Source organism: Symphalangus syndactylus, chromosome 17, assembly GCF_028878055.3.
Source record: "Symphalangus syndactylus isolate Jambi chromosome 17, NHGRI_mSymSyn1-v2.1_pri, whole genome shotgun sequence".
In the NCBI taxonomy this organism is placed as follows: domain Eukaryota; kingdom Metazoa; phylum Chordata; class Mammalia; order Primates; family Hylobatidae; genus Symphalangus; species Symphalangus syndactylus.
This window is the reverse complement of record NC_072439.2, coordinates 63,118,987-63,141,528: the sequence shown is the minus strand read 5'-3', so window position 1 is coordinate 63,141,528 and position 22,542 is coordinate 63,118,987. Positions and strand designations below refer to the sequence as shown.

Here is a 22,542-nt window from a genome sequence, read left to right as displayed (position 1 = left end):
CTGCCAAGGCTGGAACCAGGAAAACAATCTCAACTATAATTTAGATCTGATTATTATAATTTAGATCTGATTATTTATGCAGTGCCAACTAAGTCCTTGACTTACACTGCTACTATCTAAACTTACTTTTGTTGTACACCCATTTTGATCTCTATATTCACCCCTATTATTTTCAGAGAACCTTCAAACTATCATAAGTAATTTTGCAGAAAAAGGCTATAAGGAAGAAGCAGTCAGGCCAAAGAGTCAGTAAACAAAAAGAAATGGTGGGCCACGTTTACAGTCTTGATACAAATGTGTGGGTTACAATCAGGGGTGGTGCTCATGGCTGAGCTTGGTAGTGGTTAAATACATGATCCAGACCCACTTGATTTTGAGGAAAGGACCAGTACAATCAATACTGCACATCTTGGTAAAAGGAGTTTGAGGAGATGGATCTGGGAGTTTAGGTCAGCTATGCTCAGGTGTACAAAAGCAACTCCCTGGGACTCCAATCCATACACAAGACATTGAAACCTGACGTGTCTCTCTTACCCCCACTCCATTCCCCATCGATTCCAGAAGAAGAACGGGCATTTCTTCTGAGACAGCAAAGAACTCCTCCTAAGATTTCCTCTTTCCTAATTAGTTCTGTATGAAATAGTTTAACAAGAAAATCCCTCCAGGGCCGCGCGGCCATGCACTCGCAGCTTGGAAAGACGGACGACCAGGGAAAAAGGATCTCAAACAAAAATTCTAGCTCGACGTCTGTCACTAAGTTGTCTAATTTTGGCCAGCATCAACTAAAGGCATACATAACACGGCCGTGCTCGGAATGCAAGGTGACCGCGAGGACCCAGAGGGCGCGCCATGCGAGCTCACAGGGCTGGGGATCGCCAGGGCCCGGGCTTGCAGCCAGGGGCTTCCGGCCGCGGCCCCGGCGCGTGGTCTGCGCGCGCCCGGCCGTGCGTGCGGATGCGGGGAGGCTGCGTGTGTGAGCAGGGCGAGAGCGCCGGCCACCTTCCCGCTTCCGAGCTGGGTGGGCGCCAAGCACAGGAGGTGAGTGAGAAGGGCGGCCCTGCAGGGTCTCCGAGGCGATTGAGACCTGCCGCTGGGTGGAAGGCGTAGCCACCGGACCCGCCTTTCCCGGAACGCGCCGTCCTCGGAATCGCTTAGACCCCGGCAGCTAGGCCGGGAGGCACCGCCCACTCCTCTGGAGCGGAGCGTGGCCCGGGTTGAGCCGCCGCACCCTGGGGCTCAGGCTCGGGTCTGGGTGACGAGCAGCTCCCCGCCTCGGGTGAGCGCGGGAGAAGGGGCCCAGTGGGGCAGTGGGCGACGCGGAGGGCCCAGGCCGCGGCCGCATCCGCTGGTTGTCCACCTTGCCTTGCCCCAGGGTGCAATCCCTGCCTTGCGTCGCCTGTGCCGCTCCAGCCACCGTCAAATCCGGGTAGCGGCCCGGGGCGTTTGCAGCGGTGCCGAGGAAGAGGACGGGAACGGCGTTACGGTATTGGTGGGCCCCTAACAGGCCTGCGGCGAACGCTTTCCCCAGCGCTGGGGAAGGGCCCCGGCGCAGGGATGTCGGAGGGATTGGGAAGGAATGTGAAACTAAGTGGGGAATGAGGCGAACGCGCGGAGAGAGGAGGAAATCCCACGGGGCTAGGGCTACAGGATTCGTACAGGCGGTGTTAAGGAGCATACCAGGCGTTTTAAAAAGATTCCTAGAGGTGCAACGGAGTCTCACTTTTCCAAGCAGTAAGGAATGATGCCATCCTCAAGCACGGGTTGTCGTTGAATTCAGTATTCGTTCGCCTTCTTACTGTTGGATTTAGGAGGGAGATTTGCAGGGCTTTCATGATTTTGTTTCCTCTGCATTTTGCACATATTGCCTGCGTTTAGGAGGTGGCTGCGTTGTGGGAAAAGCCATCAAGGGGAAATTGCCAAACCATGTCTTTTTTTCTGTTTTCAGAGATAAGGAAAATTTGGGTTTGCAGTGTTCAACTGGGAACAAGTTTTTTAGCTACTCCCAGGAGGCTTAAGCAAAAGAAGGGCGCTGAATTTGTGCTCTTAGTATGTGTCGATGCCTGATAAAAGCACAAATTACCGAACGTGTATCAGTCTGGAGAAGAGAACTGTTTATTACTAAGAGATAAGAGACTATGACTTTTTTTCCTCTCATAGACTAAAATGTTCATTCAAATGAATGGCCATTGGATAACTCCAGACCTGAAAATAAACACTGTTGTCAAAACAGCGTCCAGGCCGGGTGCAGTGGCTCACGCCTGTAATTCCAGCACTTTGGGAGGCCGAGGCGGGCGGATCACCTGAGGTGGGAGTTCGAGATCAACTTGGCCAACATGGTGAAACCCCATCTCTACTAAATATACAAAATTAGCTGGATGTGGTGGCACACACCTGTAATCCCAGTTCCTCGGGAGGCTGAGGCAGGAGAATTGCTCGAACCCGGGAGGCAGAGGTTGCAGTGAGCTGAGATTGTGCCATTGCACTCCAGCCTGGGCAACAGAGTGAGACTCCATCTCCAAAACAAACAAAAAACAAAAAAAGCAGTGTCCAAATATAATTTCAGATTAGAGCATGAGGTGATTTGAAAGCAAGAAGAGAGGATCAAGGCTTTTCCAAAAATGAAAAAGGTGTTGATACATAATAAATAGCTCCAAAAACTACTTGCTAAGTATACAACATTGATTTTAGATGTCATAATTCCTAATGTCATGACTCATATATTTTTTTTTCTGTTCTTCTGTTCAGTAGTTCACAACAGATCTGAGTGTTTTAATTAAAGCATGGAATACAGAAAACAACAAAAAACTTAAGCTTTAATTTCATCTGGAATTCCACAGGTAAGTTCATCTACTTTTAAATTATAAATTATCCTAATTAGTTAAAAATGCCCGTAATAATGCCCTTTACAAGGTTTTAAGTATCGATGCAGCCACGAAGTTTGTTGTATATTCTAGTATGATTCTTTCACCAGAGGATTTGAAGAAGTTCAAGAGTGAAGCTCTACTAAGCCATTTTGGATAATATATTTTTTTCTTTTTTCTTGCTTGAAAAATAGAGACAAGGCCACTTTATGTTTCCCAGGCTGGACTGGAACCCCTGGGCTCAAATGATCCTCCTACCTCAGCCTGCAGAGTAGCCAGGACTTCAGGTGTGTGCCACCTCACCGGGCTATAATAATATATATATTTTCTAAAAAATTGAATTATTAAAATATGGCTTTTCAGGAAAACCCAATAACTATAAAAAGTTAATTTGGTGGGTCATATTCAACTTCAAGTTCTGACTCAATTCCCTTTATGCCTAAGAAAATGCTCCCTTGAGTACTTTTTCTCTTTCCCCTTTGGATGGATGATGTCTCTTCTTCTTGTGCCCAGCCTCCAGCTTTGTTCCATCCACCGTTGGATGATGCAGGTAGAACTCTCTTTTAGGAAATGCCTTTGTCCCTTTCACAACTATATTATGTCCAGACCAAAGAAGCTTTTAACGGGATGGATCATTGTTGCTCGCTGTGGGGTAAACTCCCACTGTGTGGTAGATAGCCACATGGATGGGGTCAAGCACGTGGAATCAAACAGGATACTCTTAATGACCTTGCAAAAACAGATGCACTCAAAAGTTACAGTTCATTTAACAGCAGATTGTCTGGCAAACATCTCTCTTGGGACTACGGACAGTGCTTTTATACTAATAAAAAAGTTGTATATTATAAATATTGATTTGCTTTTGTTACCAGGCCTTTTGGCATATTGTGAATTAGAGGCTAGGGAAAGATGAGAGGATGAGCTAGAAATATGGCAATTTGTCATGCATCAGCATGTCATGCATCAGCATGTCATGCAATCAGCATGGGGAAGGAAGATGAAGCCACAGAACATCTGTAGGGTAGGGCCCCAAGTGCTGGAAGGTTGGGAGATTTGGCTGGGGAGATAACTTGAACTCTTTGAATCTCTGAGACATTAAGGAACTAAAAGAAAGCTAGAGTAGGTTATCAGTTTCCCACCCCATGTATTTCTGACTCTGAACACAGGTAGGTAACTAGGATCCCATTGTCTGTTGCTTCTCTTTCTGTGTCTCTTATCTGGAACTATATTTAGCTATTTTGTTTCCAGAGTTTGTTTCCAAGAATGGAGTTACTACTTTCTATGCAAAAGCAAAATGGAGTAGCTGAGACAGACCCTAGGGCCCACAAAGGAAATATTTACTATCTGCCTTTTATGGGGAAAAAAGTTTGCCCACTTCTGGGATAGAACATGGATTTCTGCTAAACTCTCAAGCTGTGCATTTTGAATAGTCTCATAAAAGTTAGAATAAAGAAGTCTTCCTGTTAAAACATTTCACAGGCCTGCAGCCACCTATTCCTGCAGCATGACATGAGGGCTCAAACCATATCTCATATCTGGAATTGTATTTGGCTACTATTTTGGTTACAGACTTTGTCGTTGAGAATAGAGTTATGCACTTTCTAAGATAAAAAATTACCATCAAGTTTTATCTCAGTATTAAATAGTTTCTTTCTCCATACTGATACAGGCTCTAAATTTGCGTCTATTGGGCACTAACACATTCTGAGAGTGCAAACGCAGTTCCCTGCTGTGGATTTTGGTCACTAATTTGGAAACATTTGAGCTGGAAAGCCTCCCCCATGTTCTCTAGGTGGCCCTCACTCATGATGTTCGTTCGGTGTGAAGTGTGTAGTTGTGAGTCTTCCACCATGCTCTGCATTGAGTGTCGGCAACTTGAGGACAGGGCTTGTCTGTCTGCTTCCCCAACCTCTAACACAGGTCCAGAACACTGAATGAATGAATGAAATACCCTCAGATGACTAAGGCAAAGGTAATTGATGGCTTAACTAACAAGAATGGTAAAGAACTGTAATATTCTCAATTTAGGGTAATAATGGGAAGAAATGTTAACTAGAGCAGCTCCTCGATGCCCTTCCTCCAGTTGATAAAGCTCTTTGTAACAAAACAGATACAGAAAGCCCAGCTTTCAGGGCAGTCTCACTGCTGTTCTGCCTGACTTGTGTGATCTTTGCTCTGCTCCAGTTTTCTTAGCTCCCTGGACCCGGTTGACCTGTTGGCTCTTCCCACTGGCTGCTCTATCACGTGGTGCTCTCCGACTGCTCACCCCGAGTGTAAAGGTGTGTCTGCTTCTGCTGCATTCTTTGCTCCCTGCCTAGAATCTCAGGAGGCTGTGAGATTAGATGTGAGGTTGGTCTCTCCTGGGGCACTGTGCCCTGGCAGAAGGAGCTTGGCATTTGGAGTTGAAGGGCTTGAGTTTGGATTCCATGTCTTCCTCTACCTGGGCTGCACTGTTCCCTGGAAAATGGGATTGATGTTAACACAGATTTTACAGTGTCATGAAATGTGCTTTGTAATTTGTAGTTTTGAAGGGCTTGAGTTTGGATTCCATGTCTTCCTCTACCTGGGCTGCACTGTTCCCTGGAAAATGAGATTGATGTTAACACAGATTTTACAGTGTCATGAAATGTGCTTTGTAATTTGTAGTTAGAAGCACTATAAACTTGTATAGTGCCCAGAAGTTCACTATGCCTTTTAAAAAAAAAAAAAACAGCCCTGCTAAAAATCCTAACATGTATTGCAAATTATTAAGAGTGATTTTTTTATGTTCTTACTGGAATATAGAGAGGGCAGAAGCAAAAAGAAAATTGCAGCTAAATTTTCCTTCTAAAGTCCTGCTGCTTTTGTTTGCTCCTCATTTTTCTCAGCCCAAACCCAGAAATCCGTAAAAGATTCTGCATGCCACAACCCAGAAATGTATCAGGGATTCCCATATATACAGGGATTGTTTTACCTACAAGAAAGTAGTTTGTATAACAGTATATAAATATAAATATATATATATATATATATATATGTCTTACTTGTGTCTTTAAAAACTCAGATGTCTTCTACCTCAGCACACTGAAGCAGCAGGCTTCCATTTTAATGAAGCTTTAATGAGAGACATTTTCCCACACATCTTAGAAGATACCTGAGGGTGGTGGTGCTGCAACCAGCAGGGTTTCAAGGGCAGAATTGGGAAATGGTAATGAAGTCTAGGTATTTATACTCACTGTCTACCTAAAACTGTGTGACAACTACAGAGAGTGGTGCTCGAGGTGGGCATTTTTCTTAAACTCAGTAACTACTTCAAATTCATTCTTAAAAATTGAACAATTTAAAATATGCCAAAATGAAACCTTTTCTATGAACTGTGTTTTAAACATCAATAACAAAGTTGTGGAACCTTGTAATTAGAAGGGACCTTTAACGTTTCTTAGAATAACACTATCTTTGGTTTCTCATTTGCCTTATGGAGTGATACTTACATATTATTCAAAATAATTTGAAAGTATCTACCATGGCACTTCTAAGCTTTTCTTGTCTCCAGAACAGAATATCCCCAGTTCCTTCAGCCACATGTCATGCAATCCTTATGGGAGAGGATAAACCCTTCACCAAATGAGTTACCCTCTTGTAACTTCAGTGACCCTTTCAAAATGGAACTCATATGGAGCTATGGAATTATGACCCCCTTTTGCCCAGATGCTTTTTCCATTTCTTGAACCTAGGAGTGTATTAGGGGTGTGTGTGTGTGTGTGTGTGTGTGTGTGTGTGTGTGTGTGTTAGAGAAGGGGGACACTAGTATTCACTTGTAGAGTTTCTGTTAGCACTGCCATTCATTCACAAGTATTTGGGAGTGCTTCCTGTGTGCCAGGCACTATGCTAGGTGCTGGGGACACAGTGGTGTGCAAGAATGAACATCATCTCTGTGCTGGTAGGGCCAGATGCTGCCTGAGAGGTATCCTAGCCCAATGTCCTAGAATTCTGCTGAGAAATAACTCCCCAAATTCAATGACTTGGCCTCCCTGCCAGAGCTAGAATCCTTGTTTCCTGACTGCCCAGTTATTCCTTTACTTCACCACCTTTTATCATATTGGACTCATACTCACCTAAACCGTAAGGTCTGCTTAGGCTGCTGTTAAAATGGCCCCCCTATCCTGCTCTCGTGCAGCTGGTTTTTCGAACTCTGACATAGGACAATAAATGTGTTCCCATCAAATTTCATCTTGCTGTCTTTAGCTTTTTCTCACCTGTTAAAACCTTTTGGATTGTAATTACATCTTTCAATGAATTTGTCATTTTTTCCTGTTTTTTTCTTGCCTATAAAATTGAATAAGCCCACATTCCATTTCTTTAATTAGAAATATGAAATGAGAAAAGGCTAAAGATAGGCCTGTGATTTTTTTCCCCAGTTTGACAAAGATGCTCCAGTCAACCTTAGAACATCAGGAGGGCAGGTCCCTGGCACTTTTGTGTAACACTATTCCCAGAGTCCAGCACAAGCCCAAGAAGTGTTTCTTGAACAAATGACTGCATGAAAAATACACTGGCTATGATGGATCAGCCAATTTTTAAGCCATCTAGCCACTATCATTACTCACATTTTCCCATTTTGTTCAGAAGGACTTTAAGTGTCCAGCTCTCTTTACAGAGAAGCTTGATTCTTAGGTGTTATCTAGGAGTTACCTTGATCTTCTGTTGAAGAACCCTATTGCAAATGGGGCTTAGGTTAGTCAAACAGAGCATTCTCAGTGAATCTCTTCTAGCTCCTGATGGTCATTGCATTTGTGTCATAAGTGTTCACTCATGTTTACAGAGTCTCAGCAACTTATTCAGGGTTATTTGGAATACAGATTCATTAACATTAGTCCCTTCAGGAATTTCTCCATTGCCAAAAAGTGAACTTGTCGGGGAGGACTTGTTGAAAACTGGGTGAGGGTTTGGAAGAGCTGAGCATGATTTGCGTGGAAATTGGACTAAACTTCCCTTTCTTTAAAGTTCCTGGTTTAGCCACTCGAATAGCTGGCATTACAGGCATGCACCAGTATGCCTGGCTAATTTTTGTGTTTTTATTAGAGATGGGGTTTCACCATGTTGCCAGGCTGCTCTTGAACTCCTGGCCTCAAGCAGTCTGCCAGCCTTGGCCTCCCAAAGTGCTGGGATTACAGGCATGAGCCACCACGCCTGGCCAAAAGTTTCTGGTTTAGCTCTGACAACTCTTCTCCTCTGAGGAAGAACAGAGGTGCTACACTGTGAAAGTATGAAGATACCAGGTCAGTAGGATAAAACAAGGCAGGAGGGAAGCTTTTGTAGTGCAGTGGCTACAGACTCTACTTGGGGTGGTGAAGATACCTGAGTTTTCAGTGCTGCTTTGCAGGCTCTGACACCCTGACTAGTGAACAGGTGTCCAAATCTCAAGCTGGTTAACTGAAAGATAAATGTTATAATAATGGTGCCTACTTCATAAGATTGTGGTAGTCATCAAACGAATGGAAATATAAAACGTACTTACTACAGTGCCAGGACCAAGCAAGGAATGTTGCTAAAATTTTGGAGAGAGGGGAGTATGAAGAAGTTGGATAGAGTAGAAAGCAGGTTCTTTTTAACATGAGCCTTTGTTTCCCCTGACAGAGTAAAACATTTCATTTTTAAGTGTTATCAGATTAAGTAAATATACCAATTGCTATTCATTCAGTAAATAAAATTTCACTTCCTATTATATGTCCAGCTGTATGCTCCAAAGTAAGGAGAAAAATGTAAACCATATCAAATATGCACAATCCTCAAAGTAGCCTGATGCCACTTGAATATCACATGCACTACAGCTGGAAAAGGTTCTTGTATTTTGCAGCTCTCCTCCAGTTGCTACAAGTGCCTATGGTGAGACTTTTGACAGTGTGAGTGGTGCCCAGAAAAAATGATGTTCAGTTGTAGAAAGACTATGGGGCAGAAAGAAGGATCCCAGGAGAGGGGAGCACATGTGCAGAGGCGGAACCAAGAAATGTGCGTTTGGCTTTGTGGACCTCTACCAGTAGTTCTTTGGGGCTCGTATTTACAGGATAGCAGAACATCAGGCGCTGGGAGATTCTAGGAAAACAGAGTCCTTGGACTCTAGGAGAAGACTTACTGATTTGGAAGGAGAAGGTGGATCCACTAAGATTTATTTGCATGTTTAATTGTATTATAGAGCATGTCATGCCATGTAAGACACATTTGGGAGTTAGGAGCAAGGTTTGTAAAGGAAATGTAGACATAATATATGTAGAGGAAGCATATAGTGTGGACTCTAATAATAACAGCAATACCATCTACTTAGCCCTTACTGTGTGCCAGCCCCATCCTAGATGTTTAGCACGTATTATTTCATGTAGCTCTCGCAATAAACCCACAAGGAAGGTATTATTGCTCCCATTTTACAGATAAGGTAACTGAAGCTTTAAAAGGTTGAGTAATTGCTCAAGTGGATTTCAGTGCTTCTCAAACTTCAGTATGTCTACAAGCCACCTGTTAAAAATGTTTCTGATTCACTAGGTCTAGGGTGGGGCCTGGGGCTTTGCATTCCTAATACACTCCTAGGTGGTGCCCACGCACTTTGAGTAGTGAGGGTCTAGGCATCACATTCAAATCACCTGGGAGCTTTAAAAATACTGCCACCTGGTGCTCGCTTTGGCAGCATGTATACTAAAATTACTGCCACCTGAGCCCTGCCACCCTCTGAAACTCTGATTTAGTTGGCCTAGGATCCAGCTTGGCTTCCAGTATTTTTCAAGTTCTCTGGGAGATTATAATGTGCCGCAAAGTGAGAACCCCTGGGTTAAAGAAGAGGGGAAGAAAAAGTAGTGGTCAGATGGCACTGGTTGTGTTTATTTCTAATATAATCAGGGGAGGGCCTCAAACACAAAGCAGCAGTGAGTTGTGAAAATAATTAGATGTTTGACAAGTCTAATTGAATGGTAGAGTTTTATATTGCTTTATGAGTTAATGTGTTTAGTTTGAAAGGGTACTGGGGAAATTTCCCTCAAAGATGTGAATTGATATGTGAGTTATTTTCACTTTATAAGGAATATACATGATTGGTGTAATGATGATTTGAATTAAACTTAACATGCACAGGACCTTTTTTTAGGCAATTAAGATTTCCATTCCCTTTGCAGTATTTTATGTAGAAGAAAAGTTAGAATGTTGCAAAACTGACAGTAGTTTGGTAATTATCTATAACAGTTAGCATATGGATGATCCTGACTCTAGCGTGCTTGGACCTAAAATTTAACTGAAATTTTTTTCTTGTTTTTTTTGGACCTTTTAAAATGCACATGATCAGAATCAGCATAGCCTGTTACAATAAGGTTTTATTATTAGAAGAGAGCTGAGGAAAAGCATAATCAACAAATTCAGTTTATTTTTGGATTCGGTTTGTTCTTGGGAATATTTACTAAGTGGTAAAAGTACGTTACCAAACCATTTGCAAAGTATGCAAATATTACAGAGCGCCTACTACGTGTTAGACACTGGATATGTAGCAGTGAATAAGTTGGGTCAGGTTTTCCCCCTCTCCAATCTTACATTCTTTTGAAGGGAATGGACAATAAACAAATAGAAGTAGATTTTTAAAAGTCTAGATAGGGTTAAATGCTGAGAAGGTGTTAGGTTTAAATCCCAGCTGAGGTCCAACAAGGTGTTAGGTTTGAGTCCCAGCTGAGGTCCGAGGGGAGTGGGTGGATGGGCAAATAGCTGAAAGAACACTCGGGGGGCTTTAGGCAGGTGAAATGTAGTTTTATTCAGCAGCTTTTTAATCAGCAGCTTACTTACACTCTTTTTCACAGTTTCTTTATCTTGGCTGTTTGCTTCAGCTTTGTGGCTCCTCTTATGAGCCTGCTCCTGCTGCCCCCACCCTTGCAGCTGCACTCCCTGGCCTATAATACCAGTGTCAGGGTTAGCAGCTTAATTTTTTCCCTCTGGGCATAAGTCCCCACTTCCCGCTTTCAAGGCAATCCACTCTCCCTTACAGGGGTCAGTAGCATTACTCTCTCTGGGCATTAGTGCACCCCCAAGCCATATCAAGCCAACTCAGACCCCGTGGGCAGCATCAGCAGGGCAGTTATACCTTTTACAAACAATAGCAACTCAAAGCCAAGTATAAACTTACAAAGACAGGTTATCTAACAAGTGAAGTATGTGCCTGTGCCCTAAACTTGCTAAGTCACTTTGGCCCAGATATTCGCCTTGGCCTATTCCTTAACCAAAGCACATTCATAAACTTTGTGGAAGGGAATAACGAGGGATGTGATAGAAAATAAGTGCTGGGGGAACTACTTCTTGAGATAGGGGGTCAGGGAAGGACTCTCCTAAGTGACACTGTGCTGAGATCTGAGGCATGAGAAGGAGCCAGCCTTTCCAACAACCAGCTTTTTGGTTGGAGGGGCAGAGTAAGTGCAGGCTCTGCAAGGGAGGAAAATAGTTGACATATTCAGGGATAAGAATGGGAGCCAGGCCGGGTTTGGTGGCCCACATCTATAATCCCAGCACTTTGGGAGGCTGCAGTGGGAGGATTGCTTGAGTCCAGGAGTTCGAGACCAGCTTGGGTAACATAGCAAGACCCCATCTCTATATATTTATATATTTTTTAATTAAAAGATTAAAAGAATGAAAAAGAATGGAAGCCATTGTGGTTGAAATAGGATTGGGAGGGAGTAGTATTAGCAAATGAAAGAGGGGCTTATATAAACCCATGGAGCCAGAGACTTGACAGATCTTCATAAAAAATGTGAACATGGTTGCCTGGCATTGTGGCACATGCTTGTGGTCCTAGCTACTGGGGTGGATCACTTGAGGCCAGGAGTTTGAGGCTGCAGTGCAAAATAATTGTGCCTGTGAATAGCCACTGCTCTTCAGCCTGGGAAACATAGCAAGACACATCTCTAAATTTTTTTTTAATGTTAATATTGTTATTTTTAAGGCTTTATTGCCTCTATGCTTTTTTGGCATTCCCTAAATTTTCTGTAATGAACATATATTACATTTGCAGTTAGAATAATTATTTTTTAAATAATTACATTTGATTTCTTTTTGCAGGAAATAGCCAACATTTTTGCACCCCAGGAAAGAGTTTCAGGTTATTTTGGCTTAAATAATTGTGCCATTGTAGTATCTCTGTCTGTTTTCCTGGAATCTTTGCATTCAAACACTGATACCCCCACTTATTTTCTAGTGATGTCCAGTATGTTTTTGGTGTAAAATAAAAAGATGTATATCTTCATGAACAATTAGTTACTATTCTTGTTAAAAATTTGTATTTCAGGTTTTAAGGGTAGGAATTTTGAGTCTTCCTTGTGAAAATGATAAGGCTGTGATGCTGCTATACTGTTTATATCGAGGTTCAATGGTTGCAAGAAAGTAAAACTAAAAGCAGCTCTGGTCAGAAGAGCTCCTTAGCATAGGAAGCATAGTGAGCAGGCAGCACACTCCCTGGGATCTAGCAGCCAAGAACGTGAGATCTGGAGTGTTGTTTGAATTTGTCTCTACCACTTACAAGTCTGTGATTTTGAGCGTATTGACTCTCCCCAAGCCTTAGTTTTCTCACCTATTAAAAGGGGATAATAGGGGTTTTTAAAGCACCTTAATTCATGTGGCTCTCATGAAGATTACAGGATCTGGTGCCTGGAAGCAGTTACTGTTGCCCTGTCCAGGTACCATTGTTAATACTTGTTAACACTGAGTGCACACAGTGATACACAGAATGACCGACTGGACTGTCGAGCTTTTAAAAAATGTTTATAGTGAAGTATGACATACAAAAAGGTGAGTGCATAAGTTACAAGGTGAATTGTCAAATTCAACACAGAGTAAGGTGAATTGTCAGAGTAAACATGGCTACCACCTAGAAAGTCCCCTCATTCCTTCCCAATTATATTTCCTCCCTCTCCCCAGAGGTTACAATGTCCTAATTTTAACACCATAGCTTAGTTTGCCTACTTTTCAAGTTTGTGTAAATGGAAACATAGTGTCTATTCTTTATGTGCTTGGCTTTTTTCACTCAACATTATGGTTGGCAGATTGTCCATCATGTCATGTGATGTGGTAGTTTGTCGATTTTGGATAATGTGCTGTTATATAGATTCTCTCCACTACCGTGGGTGGATATTTGGGTTGTTCCCATGTTGGGGCTGTCATGACTAGTGTGTTGTAATGACCTTTCTTGTACATTTTTTGAGGGGGGCTGCTGTTAGGACTTGAGCCCCCACTTGGATATTTCTTGATGTCCTTAACATACATACACATTAATGGTGAGTGTTCTGCCTCGAGTGGGATTGCCATATTGTGGGGTACATATATGTTCAGCTTTAATAATGCTAAAAAGTTTTCTGAAGTAAATGAGCCAATTTGTATTTACTCCAGACTACTACTACAATTTTTATGGGTTTAATAGTTCACAGAAACTGGCCTCTTAATTCAATAAATAAATCTCCTAGGATGGGATTTCCAAAGGTGTAGAATGCTAGTCCTGACAGAGGCTCTGAAAATTAAGCCTATTAAAATGTCTTCTTTGTTCAGAGAAATTTGAGAAACATTGCATATTATATCCTCTTCTCAGAGAATGTACCTTAACATATTAAAAACTCTGAGAAGCCCTCCACTAAAAAATAATAGTTTAGGCTGGGCGTGGTGGCTCACATCTGTAACCCCAGCACTTTGGGAGGCCAAGGCGGGTGGATCACGAGGTCAGGAGTTCAAGACCAGCCTGACCAATATGGTGAAACCCTGTCTGTACTAAAAATACAAATATTAGCCAGGCGTGGTGGCACGTGCCTGTAGTCCCAGCTACTCAGGAGGCTGAGGCAGGAGAATCACTTGAACCCAGGAGATGGAGGTTGCAGTGAGCCAAGATCGCACCACTGCACTCCAGCCTGGGCGACAGAGCAATACTCCATCTCAATAATAATAATAATAATAGTTTTAAGTTTGTTTGAATGATTTCTGATTGTTTTGGCCCACAGAGCCCTTTTGCGGCTATAACACCTGTAGATAAGACAGAGATACAGCCTGTGAGTGTTGGGGCATCGGGAAGGAGACGGCCATCTTTGGCTGCTGTAAAGCTACAGCATTTAATAACAGAAGTGCTGATTTCCCCCTCTCTGAGGATGGTGCTTTCATTGATGGTTGAAGCGTCGGTACACTTAATGCACTGGAAACTAATAACCTTTTTTATCTTTGGAGGTTTTCTGAGCTTTTCTAGTATTTGAGATGTTTTTTTCAGCTGCTGCAGATCAACCCCTAAATCAACAAGTAATTACTGGTGGCCTGCTGTTCACCCAGCATTGCACTAAGTTGGTGGGATAGATAAGATACTGTTAGCTTAATGGAAATTGTTTATAGTTGGCAAATTCATGTGTAGTTAATATAAGTACAAGTTTATCTGAAAATTTTTTTTTGTATGTACGGGGTCTCACTGTTCCCCCAGGTTGGTCCTGAACTCCTGGCCTCCAGCGATCCTCCCGCCTTAGCCTCCTAAAGTGCTGGGATTATAAGTGTGAACCACAGTGCCTGGCCACAAGTTTATCTTTTAGAAAATGGAAATTATTTTTAAGTTATAATTTCTTTCTTGACAGTGATGTGTGGCATTTAAGAAGTCAGTAATAAAATAATTGTGTACTTCCCTGTTGGGCCTTTTCATATTGTTTTCTATTCATCAATATTGTTGATTCTTCTCTCCGTCCCTCCCTTGGGACATGGCGTTTAGAACAGTGTCAGGGTCCTTGTAGCCCACTGCTCAGCTGTCCTAAGGAGGCAGGCCAGCTGCCCTGTGTTCTCACTATCAGGAAATGAGCCAATCCGAGGTCTCTGGCCAGTTTGATTTCTATGACACACACATGCTATGAACACACGGGCCACTTCAGTTGAGCCCTTATTTATCTGCATGCCTGAGTATCGTTTTAAAAATACATTTATTTTTATTGATTGACAATTGTACATATTTATAAGGTACATGTGATATTTTGATACATGCATATAATGTGTAATGGTCAAATCAGAAATTCAGGATATCTATAACCTCAAAAATTTATCATTTCTTTATGTTGGGAATATTCAGAAACCATTAAGTGCTCTTGGTCCTGGACCAGGCCCTGTGCTGACTGGTTAATCCAAGTTCTTTCCATTAAACCTCACAATAATTGAATTAGTTTTGTGATGCCTGATTTATAGCTGAAAAATGAAACTTTTGGCCAGGCGCGGTGGCTTACGCCTGTAATCCCAGCACTTTGGGAGGCCGAGGCAGGCGGATCACCAGGTCAGGAGATTGATACCATCCTGTAACACGGTGAAACCCCATCTTTACTAAAAATACAAAAAATTAGCCAGGTGTGGTGGCGGGCGCCTGTAGTCCCAGCTACTCGGGAGGCTGAGGCAGGAGAATGGCGTGAACCCAGGAGGCGCGGCTTGCAGTGAGCCGAGATTGCGCCACTGCACTCCAGCCTGGGCGACAGAGCGAGACTCTGTCTCAAAAAAAAAAAAAAAAAAAGTGTTATGTTGTCTTAAAAATGAATGTTTCTATGTTTCTATTCTTTTTATTGGATGAAAGGTACTAAATGTTTCATTTGATCAAGATTAATAATATTATTTGAAACATTCATATCCTTTTTTATCTGCTTGATGTATCAGTTACTTAGATGTATTAAAAATCTCCCATTAGGATTATAAATTTTCCCATTTATACCCATACCCTTCAGGTTTTGCTTTGTATATTTTGATGCTATGTTTTTATGGTTATAGAGCTTCATGATTGTTATGTTTTTGGATGGTTTCTTCTTACAGAGCTTTATGATAAATTATCTTTTTTGGATGGTTTCTTCTATTAGTAAGAACATCTCCTTTGTCCCTTATTAATGATGTTTGTTTATTCATTTATTTTGAGACAGAGTCTTGCTGCTCTGTTGCCTAGGCTGGAGTGCAGTGGCAGGATCTCAGCTCACTGCAATCTCCGTCTCTCAGATTTAAGCAGTTCTCCTGCCTCAGCCTCCCGAGTAGGTGGGACTACAGGTGCGCACCACCGTGCCTGGCTAATTTTTGTGTTTTTAGTAGAGATGGGGTTTTGCCATGTTGGCCTGGTTGGTCCTGAACTCCTGACTTCAGGTGATCCGCCTGCCTTGGCCTCCCAAAGTTCTGGAATTACAGGCATAAGCCACCATGCCCAGCCTGAGAGTCTTTTTTTTAGTAGATAAGTTTACATTTATATTTACCTTAATTAACAGCACATTTAGATTTACTCCTGCCATCATCTTTTGTGTTTTGTGTTTGCATGCATTTTTTCTTTTTATTTCCCATTTTCCTACCTTATATTGAATAGACAGATAACTTACTTTGTTTCTGCTATTTCTCAATCAATTTGGAAGATAGTGTTCTATATTCTTTCAGTGATCAATGTAAAGGTTAATGTACATTCTTAAATGAACTTTTTAGCAAAATGTGAAGGTTTATCCATATCTCTTTGTTCCTTAAAATATACTAAGAATGTTAGCATATTTTAATTTTCCTATGAAACATCTTTTTGTAGCCATCATGTCATTTTTACCTAGTATTTTAGTTACATTTTTTAACCACATGAAACAATTTTTTGCCCCTCCCTCCTTTTCAGGATAATCTATTTTGACAGTAAGAATCATTTTAGAGAACACAAATAGGATGGAAATGATGCCAAGGGTAGAACCACAGCTGATAATAACAGCTTCTGTTTGTTGAATACCTAACACAGACCAGAAGTTTTGCATATATTATCACTAATTTGCACTGTATTAATATCTTCAATACAGAGATAGGAAACTGAGGCTTCAAGAGATACATAACATACCCATTCATCCTGGTTGGTAGACAGAGCTGGAGAGTGGACTTTGGTAGCTGGCTTTGGAGCCATCTGTGTTGTAGGTGACCTAGTTTGTTCTGGCCAGTTGTTTAGAGTCCGTTCCTTGCTTTTGGACTAGATAGTTTCTCCTCTTTTTGCTGCTGCTTTATTTTATTCATGGGTCCATAAATGATAGACATCATAACCATAGTCACATTCTCACATTTAGAAACTGTGGCTTATAGAATGTGTAAAAAATAACTTTTATAATAAGATTTGCCATTTTAAGTTCTTCCCATCATTGAAGAGTAGTAGAGCCTCCATCATCCATATGCAATTATAAATGGCACCCCTTACAACACTTTCCTTCTGTTTTTCCAAAATCTGTTGAAATATGCTGATTTGTTAGAATGAGATATTTGTTGTAATAAATGTACAAGTCGTTAGTGGCTGAGTTGTAAATGGTTCCCTCAAGGGTTGTGTAGTGCCCAGTAGCCAGGTGAGGAGAAAACGTATAAAGGCAGTGTTAATTACTTTCATAATTCTTGCTCTCAAACTATTCCATTTCAGGTTTTTTTCTGGGATTGGCAGCGTATGGCTAGTAAAGGGGATAGGGGAGGATAGGAGGTGGGTGGACAGATCTATATTTTATCCTTTTACAAATGGAGATAGCATATCAAGCCTCAGTGTCCATTGCACTCCTGCCGTAGGCCTCCCTTTGTCTTGCACTTTGACTCCTGAGAGAAAAATTGTTTTTGCCAACAAGGTCGTAGAATGTAAGTGGAGAGGCAAGACATACATACACGGAACCGAACTGGAGAGAGTTTGCTAAAACATTATATTGTGTTGTGTGGGTTAAAATATGGAAAGCATTACATATAGAAAAGATAATTGTGGCGAGACGTAATCAGGGCAAGTAAGAGATGACCAGACAAAGAGGACAAGGAGCCTTGAAATCCTGTTATTTTCATATGTATTAAGAGACAGAGGAGCTGTATGTCCAGAGACCCTAAAGTTGTCCCAAGGTAGAACCCTTGGTAGACCAGCCTTCCCATAAGGACATTAATGTCCATCCTCCATAGTGAATTCCAGCTTTCCAAGAACCCTCCCCCATATAATTGTGGGTAAAAGGGCACCTGCCAGCAGCCTCCTCAGCCCACCCTTCCTCATGTTGTTCATCTGTCCCTTATGCTAAAGTTCCTTAGCATTTGCTGTAAACAGTGTGTACTGCACTGTGGTGCCATGTTTATACGTTGTCTTGGGTTTTCTTCTTCCTCCTGTCTCCTACTTCTTTTGGTCTCCTTAGTGCCTGGTCTTTGGGAGTAGAAGATGTCCAGTAAATACACATACATGAATGCCCTTAGACTGAAGTCTATGCTTACGGTGCAAGGAAAGCGCTATGGAATCCCGAATTATAAACCACCCTCTGCCTTGAGATCAGGAACAGAGCTGTCACTTTACAGTCTGAATGTTCTGTGCCTCCTCGTGTCTCAGCTGGAGCTTCTGTGTAAAAGCAAGTGTTTTAGGAGTTTCCATCCCATGATTCTGATTGGGTGTGTGATTTCTGAAGAGGTTGGAATGGGAAATGTGAAAATTTAATACTAAAGATGGGCCTTTGATTTAAACAGTTGCTGTGCAGACTGAGCATTGAGTTTAACCAATGAGGTAAAAAGAGGGGAGAGGTGGTGGTTGGGGCAAGTAAAAGCTGTTTCATAGTCAGTGTTTGAAAACTCAAGAGAGATGATCCTGTTTGTGTCTGGAGGACTTGCCTTTCAAGTGAAGAATCTCTACCTTATCCCACATCAGCAGTCACTAAGAATAGAATAATGATCACTATAGGGTTTTTCTTACCCAGATTTACTAGAATCCATATCAGAACACACAGCTGAGAAAGACCCTTTGTTTATTTGGGCATGTGGCTAGTAATATCCCCTTGAATTAAATCCTTCTTTTTTTATAGTTATAAAGAGGAGATACATTTTATTTATTGTGTTTATGGTAGATTTATTTTTTAACCCACCATTACCCATCTCTTTCTGTCCCTATCATATCTGCACCTAGGATAGAATTATATTTAACAGTAAACTGTTAATTTAGGTAGAGTAGGATAACTACTACAAAATAATCAAAGGATATGTTTTAACCTTGGTCTTGATGTAAGAAGCTAAAATAGATTTTTGGTTATTGGTTTCTATTGGCTTATAGTTAAATGAAGTAGATTCAAGTCAGGATTTTTTGTTTTGCTCTGGAGATTTTGTTCTCCTACTCTTTCTCCTTGAGTAGATAGTCAGATGTCTTTTGAAAATGTGTTTTGGGTGTGGAATATTAACCAATCTTTGATAACTCTTCCAGAACCTTCGGCTCGCGTGCTTCTGAGCTGCTGTGGATGGCCTCGGCTCTCTGGACTGTCCTTCCGAGTAGGATGTCACTGAGATCCCTCAAATGGAGCCTCCTGCTGCTGTCACTCCTGAGTTTCCTTGTGATGTGGTACCTCAGCCTTCCCCATTACAATGTGATAGAACGCGTGAACTGGATGTACTTCTATGAGTATGAGCCGATTTACAGACAAGACTTTCACTTCACACTTCGAGAGCATTCAAACTGCTCTCATCAAAATCCATTTCTGGTCATTCTGGTTACCTCCCACCCTTCAGATGTGAAAGCCAGGCAGGCCATTAGAGTTACTTGGGGTGAAAAAAAGTCTTGGTGGGGATATGAGGTTCTTACATTTTTCTTATTAGGCCAAGAGGCTGAAAAGGAAGACAAAATGTTGGCATTGTCCTTAGAGGATGAACACCTTCTTTATGGTGACATAATCCGACAAGATTTTTTAGACACATATAATAACCTGACCTTGAAAACCATTATGGCATTCAGGTGGGTAACTGAGTTTTGCCCCAATGCCAAGTACGTAATGAAGACAGACACTGATGTTTTCGTCAATACTGGCAATTTAGTGAAGTATCTTTTAAACCTAAACCATTCAGAGAAGTTTTTCACAGGTTATCCTCTAATTGATAATTATTCCTATAGAGGATTTTACCAAAAAACCCATATTTCTTATCAGGAGTATCCTTTCAAGGTGTTTCCTCCATACTGCAGTGGGTTGGGTTATATAATGTCCAGAGATTTGGTGCCAAGGATCTATGAAATGATGGGTCACGTAAAACCCATCAAGTTTGAAGATGTTTATGTTGGGATCTGTTTGAATTTATTAAAAGTTAACATTCATATTCCAGAAGACACAAATCTTTTCTTTCTATATAGAATCCATTTGGATGTCTGTCAACTGAGACGTGTGATTGCAGCCCATGGCTTTTCTTCCAAGGAGATCATCACTTTTTGGCAGGTCATGCTAAGGAACACCACATGCCATTATTAACTTCACATTCTACAAAAAGTCTAGAAGGACAGGATACTTTGTGGAAAGTGTTAAATAAAGTAGGTACTGTGGAAAATTCATGGGGAGGTCAGTGTGCTGGCTTGCACTGAACTGAAACTCATGAAAAACCCACAGACTGGAGACTGGAGGGTTACACTTGTGATTTATTAGTCAGGCCCTTCAAAGATGATATTTGGAAGAATTAAGTATAAAGGAATTGGAGGTTTTTGCTAAAGAAATTAATAGGACCAAACAATTTGGACATGTCATTCTGTAGACTAGAATTTCTTAAAAGGGTGTTACTGAATTATAAGCTCACTAGGCTGTAAAAACAAAACAATGTAGAGTTTTATTTATTGAACAATGTAGTCACTTGAAGGTTTTGTGTATATCTTATGTGGATTACCAATTTAAAAATATATGTAGTTCTGTGTCAAAAAACTTCTTCACTGAAGTTATACTGAACAAAATTTTACCTGTTTTTGGTCATTTATAAAGTACTTCAAGATGTTGCAGTATTTCACAGTTATTATTATTTAATATTCAAACTTTCTGTGTTTTTAAATGTTTTGGCGATTTCAATACAATATAAAAAGGATAGTGAATCATTCTTTACATTCAAACATTTTCCAGTTACTTAACTGATCAGTTTATTATTGATACATCACTCCATTAATGTAAAGTCATATGTCATTATTGCGTATCAGTAATCTCTTGGACTTCGTTAAATATTTTACTGTGGTAATATAGAGAAGAATTAAAGCAAGAAAATCTGAAGTATTGTCTTGTTTTTAAAAAATACAGTCCCTAGTGTTTTTAGAAGTCACTTAATCTGCCTCATTTTTCCACCTGAAAATTAGGAATAATGTAGAATGCCAGGCAGTAATTTCCTTTTGGAAAGGACTCTGAAGGCAGAAAAGAAGGGAGAGAACTTCATGGGCAGAATATTATAAAAAGAGTGTCATATTCCAGCATTTGGATTGGAAAGAAAAGATTGAAGATCCAAGTTGCATTATTAATCTGCCCTATGTTTTTTCCTTTTAACAATCAGTTTGAGCTGCTGCTGTTATGAGTTTCTCATCAAGATGAAAGCCCTAATGTGTAAAGTCAAATCTGATTTAAATTTTGTGCTTTTATAGAAAGAAATTTCTTCATAGACGTGGTGATATATCATTTGTTGGACCTGCTTAATAGTAGGTCAAAGAGGAGCACTCCTTGCCCCCCCCATTCCTGGGTTTATGCAGTTTTCTTTTTAGAGTTTATGTAGGGCAAGTGGTTCTTTTTCTCTGAATTACAGGATGGAAAAAGGTCATATCCTTTGTCAGGAAATATAAACTTGAAAGTATGTAGTCAGCTCTTGTAATACTCATATTTATGATTGTCCTATATGAAAAACAACTTCAGTTAAAACTATAATGTGTGGTTCTCTATAACAAGGTGATGTCTGTTTCCCAGGGCTCAGACCTAATCCAGTTATAATAAAATCATTTAAATGAAATATTCTATGGAATCGATCTATGCCCTTGTTAATCTCCATCCATATAGGAGTCACTTTCTTTAAGACAGATGGTGGTAGTTATTTTTGTGGCATGGTTAGATTTGACTGGTTTTGCAGAAGATTACAGTCATGTACTGCATAATGACATATACAATAGTGGTCTCATAAAATTATAATGGAGCAGAAAATCTATTGCCTCATGATGTTATAGCCGTTTTAATGTCATAGCCTCGTGCATTACTCACGTGTCTGTGATGATGCTGGTGTAAACAAACCTACTACACTGCCAGTTGTATAAAAGTACAGCACATTCAGTTATGTATAGTACGTAATACTGATAATGACAATAAATGACACCGGTTTGTGTATTTACTTTTTATCATTATTTTAGAGTGTTCTCTTTCTACTTAAAAAAAAAATGTTTAATACAGCCTTGGGCAGGTCCCTCAGGAGGTATTCCAGAAGAAAGCATTATCATCATAGGAGATGACAGCTCCATTCATGCTATTTCTCCTGAAGACCTTCCAGTGAGACAAGATGTGGTGATAGAAGACAGTGATACTGATGATCCTGACCCTGTGGGCCTAGGCTAATGTGTTGTGTTTGTGTCTTAAGTTTTTAACAAAGTTTAAAAGGTAGAAAAATAAAGTTTAAAATAGGAAAAAGCTTATAGAATAAGGATATAAAGAATATTTTTGTACAGTTTTACAAGATGTTTGTGTTTTAAGCTAAGTGTCAGAAAACTTCGACAAAAGAGTCAAAGTTTGAAAGTTTGTAAAGTTAAGTTACGGTGAGTTAAGGTTAATTACCGAAGAAAGAAAATTGTTAAATGAATTTAGTGTGGCCTACTTTAAGTGTGCCGTGTTTGTAAAGTCTACAGTAGTGCACAGTAATGTTCGAGGCCTTCACATTCACCCACCACTCACTCAGTGACTCACACAGAGCAACTTCCACCCCTGCAAGCTCTATTCATGGTAAGTGC

General features: G+C 40.9%; 1 protein-coding gene across 24 annotated transcripts in view; it reads left to right on the top strand.

The window, feature by feature from the left end:
• The first annotated feature begins 840 nt into the window (after positions 1-840).
• The window catches only part of B3GALNT1 (beta-1,3-N-acetylgalactosaminyltransferase 1 (Globoside blood group)), a 34,446-nt gene continuing 12,744 nt past the window's right edge, over positions 841-22,542 (top strand). The window contains exons 1-5 of one of the 24 annotated variants that reach the window (XM_063620397.1): positions 896-1,038; positions 2,746-2,837; positions 3,056-3,148; positions 5,046-5,140; positions 19,033-21,928. In XM_063620397.1, the coding sequence (XP_063476467.1) occupies positions 19,067-20,062 (996 nt within the window). In that variant the 5' untranslated portion in view covers positions 896-1,038; positions 2,746-2,837; positions 3,056-3,148; positions 5,046-5,140; positions 19,033-19,066 and the 3' untranslated portion in view covers positions 20,063-21,928. The other 23 variants (XM_063620401.1, XR_010116484.1, XM_063620404.1 and 20 more) reach the window with 23 other exon arrangements.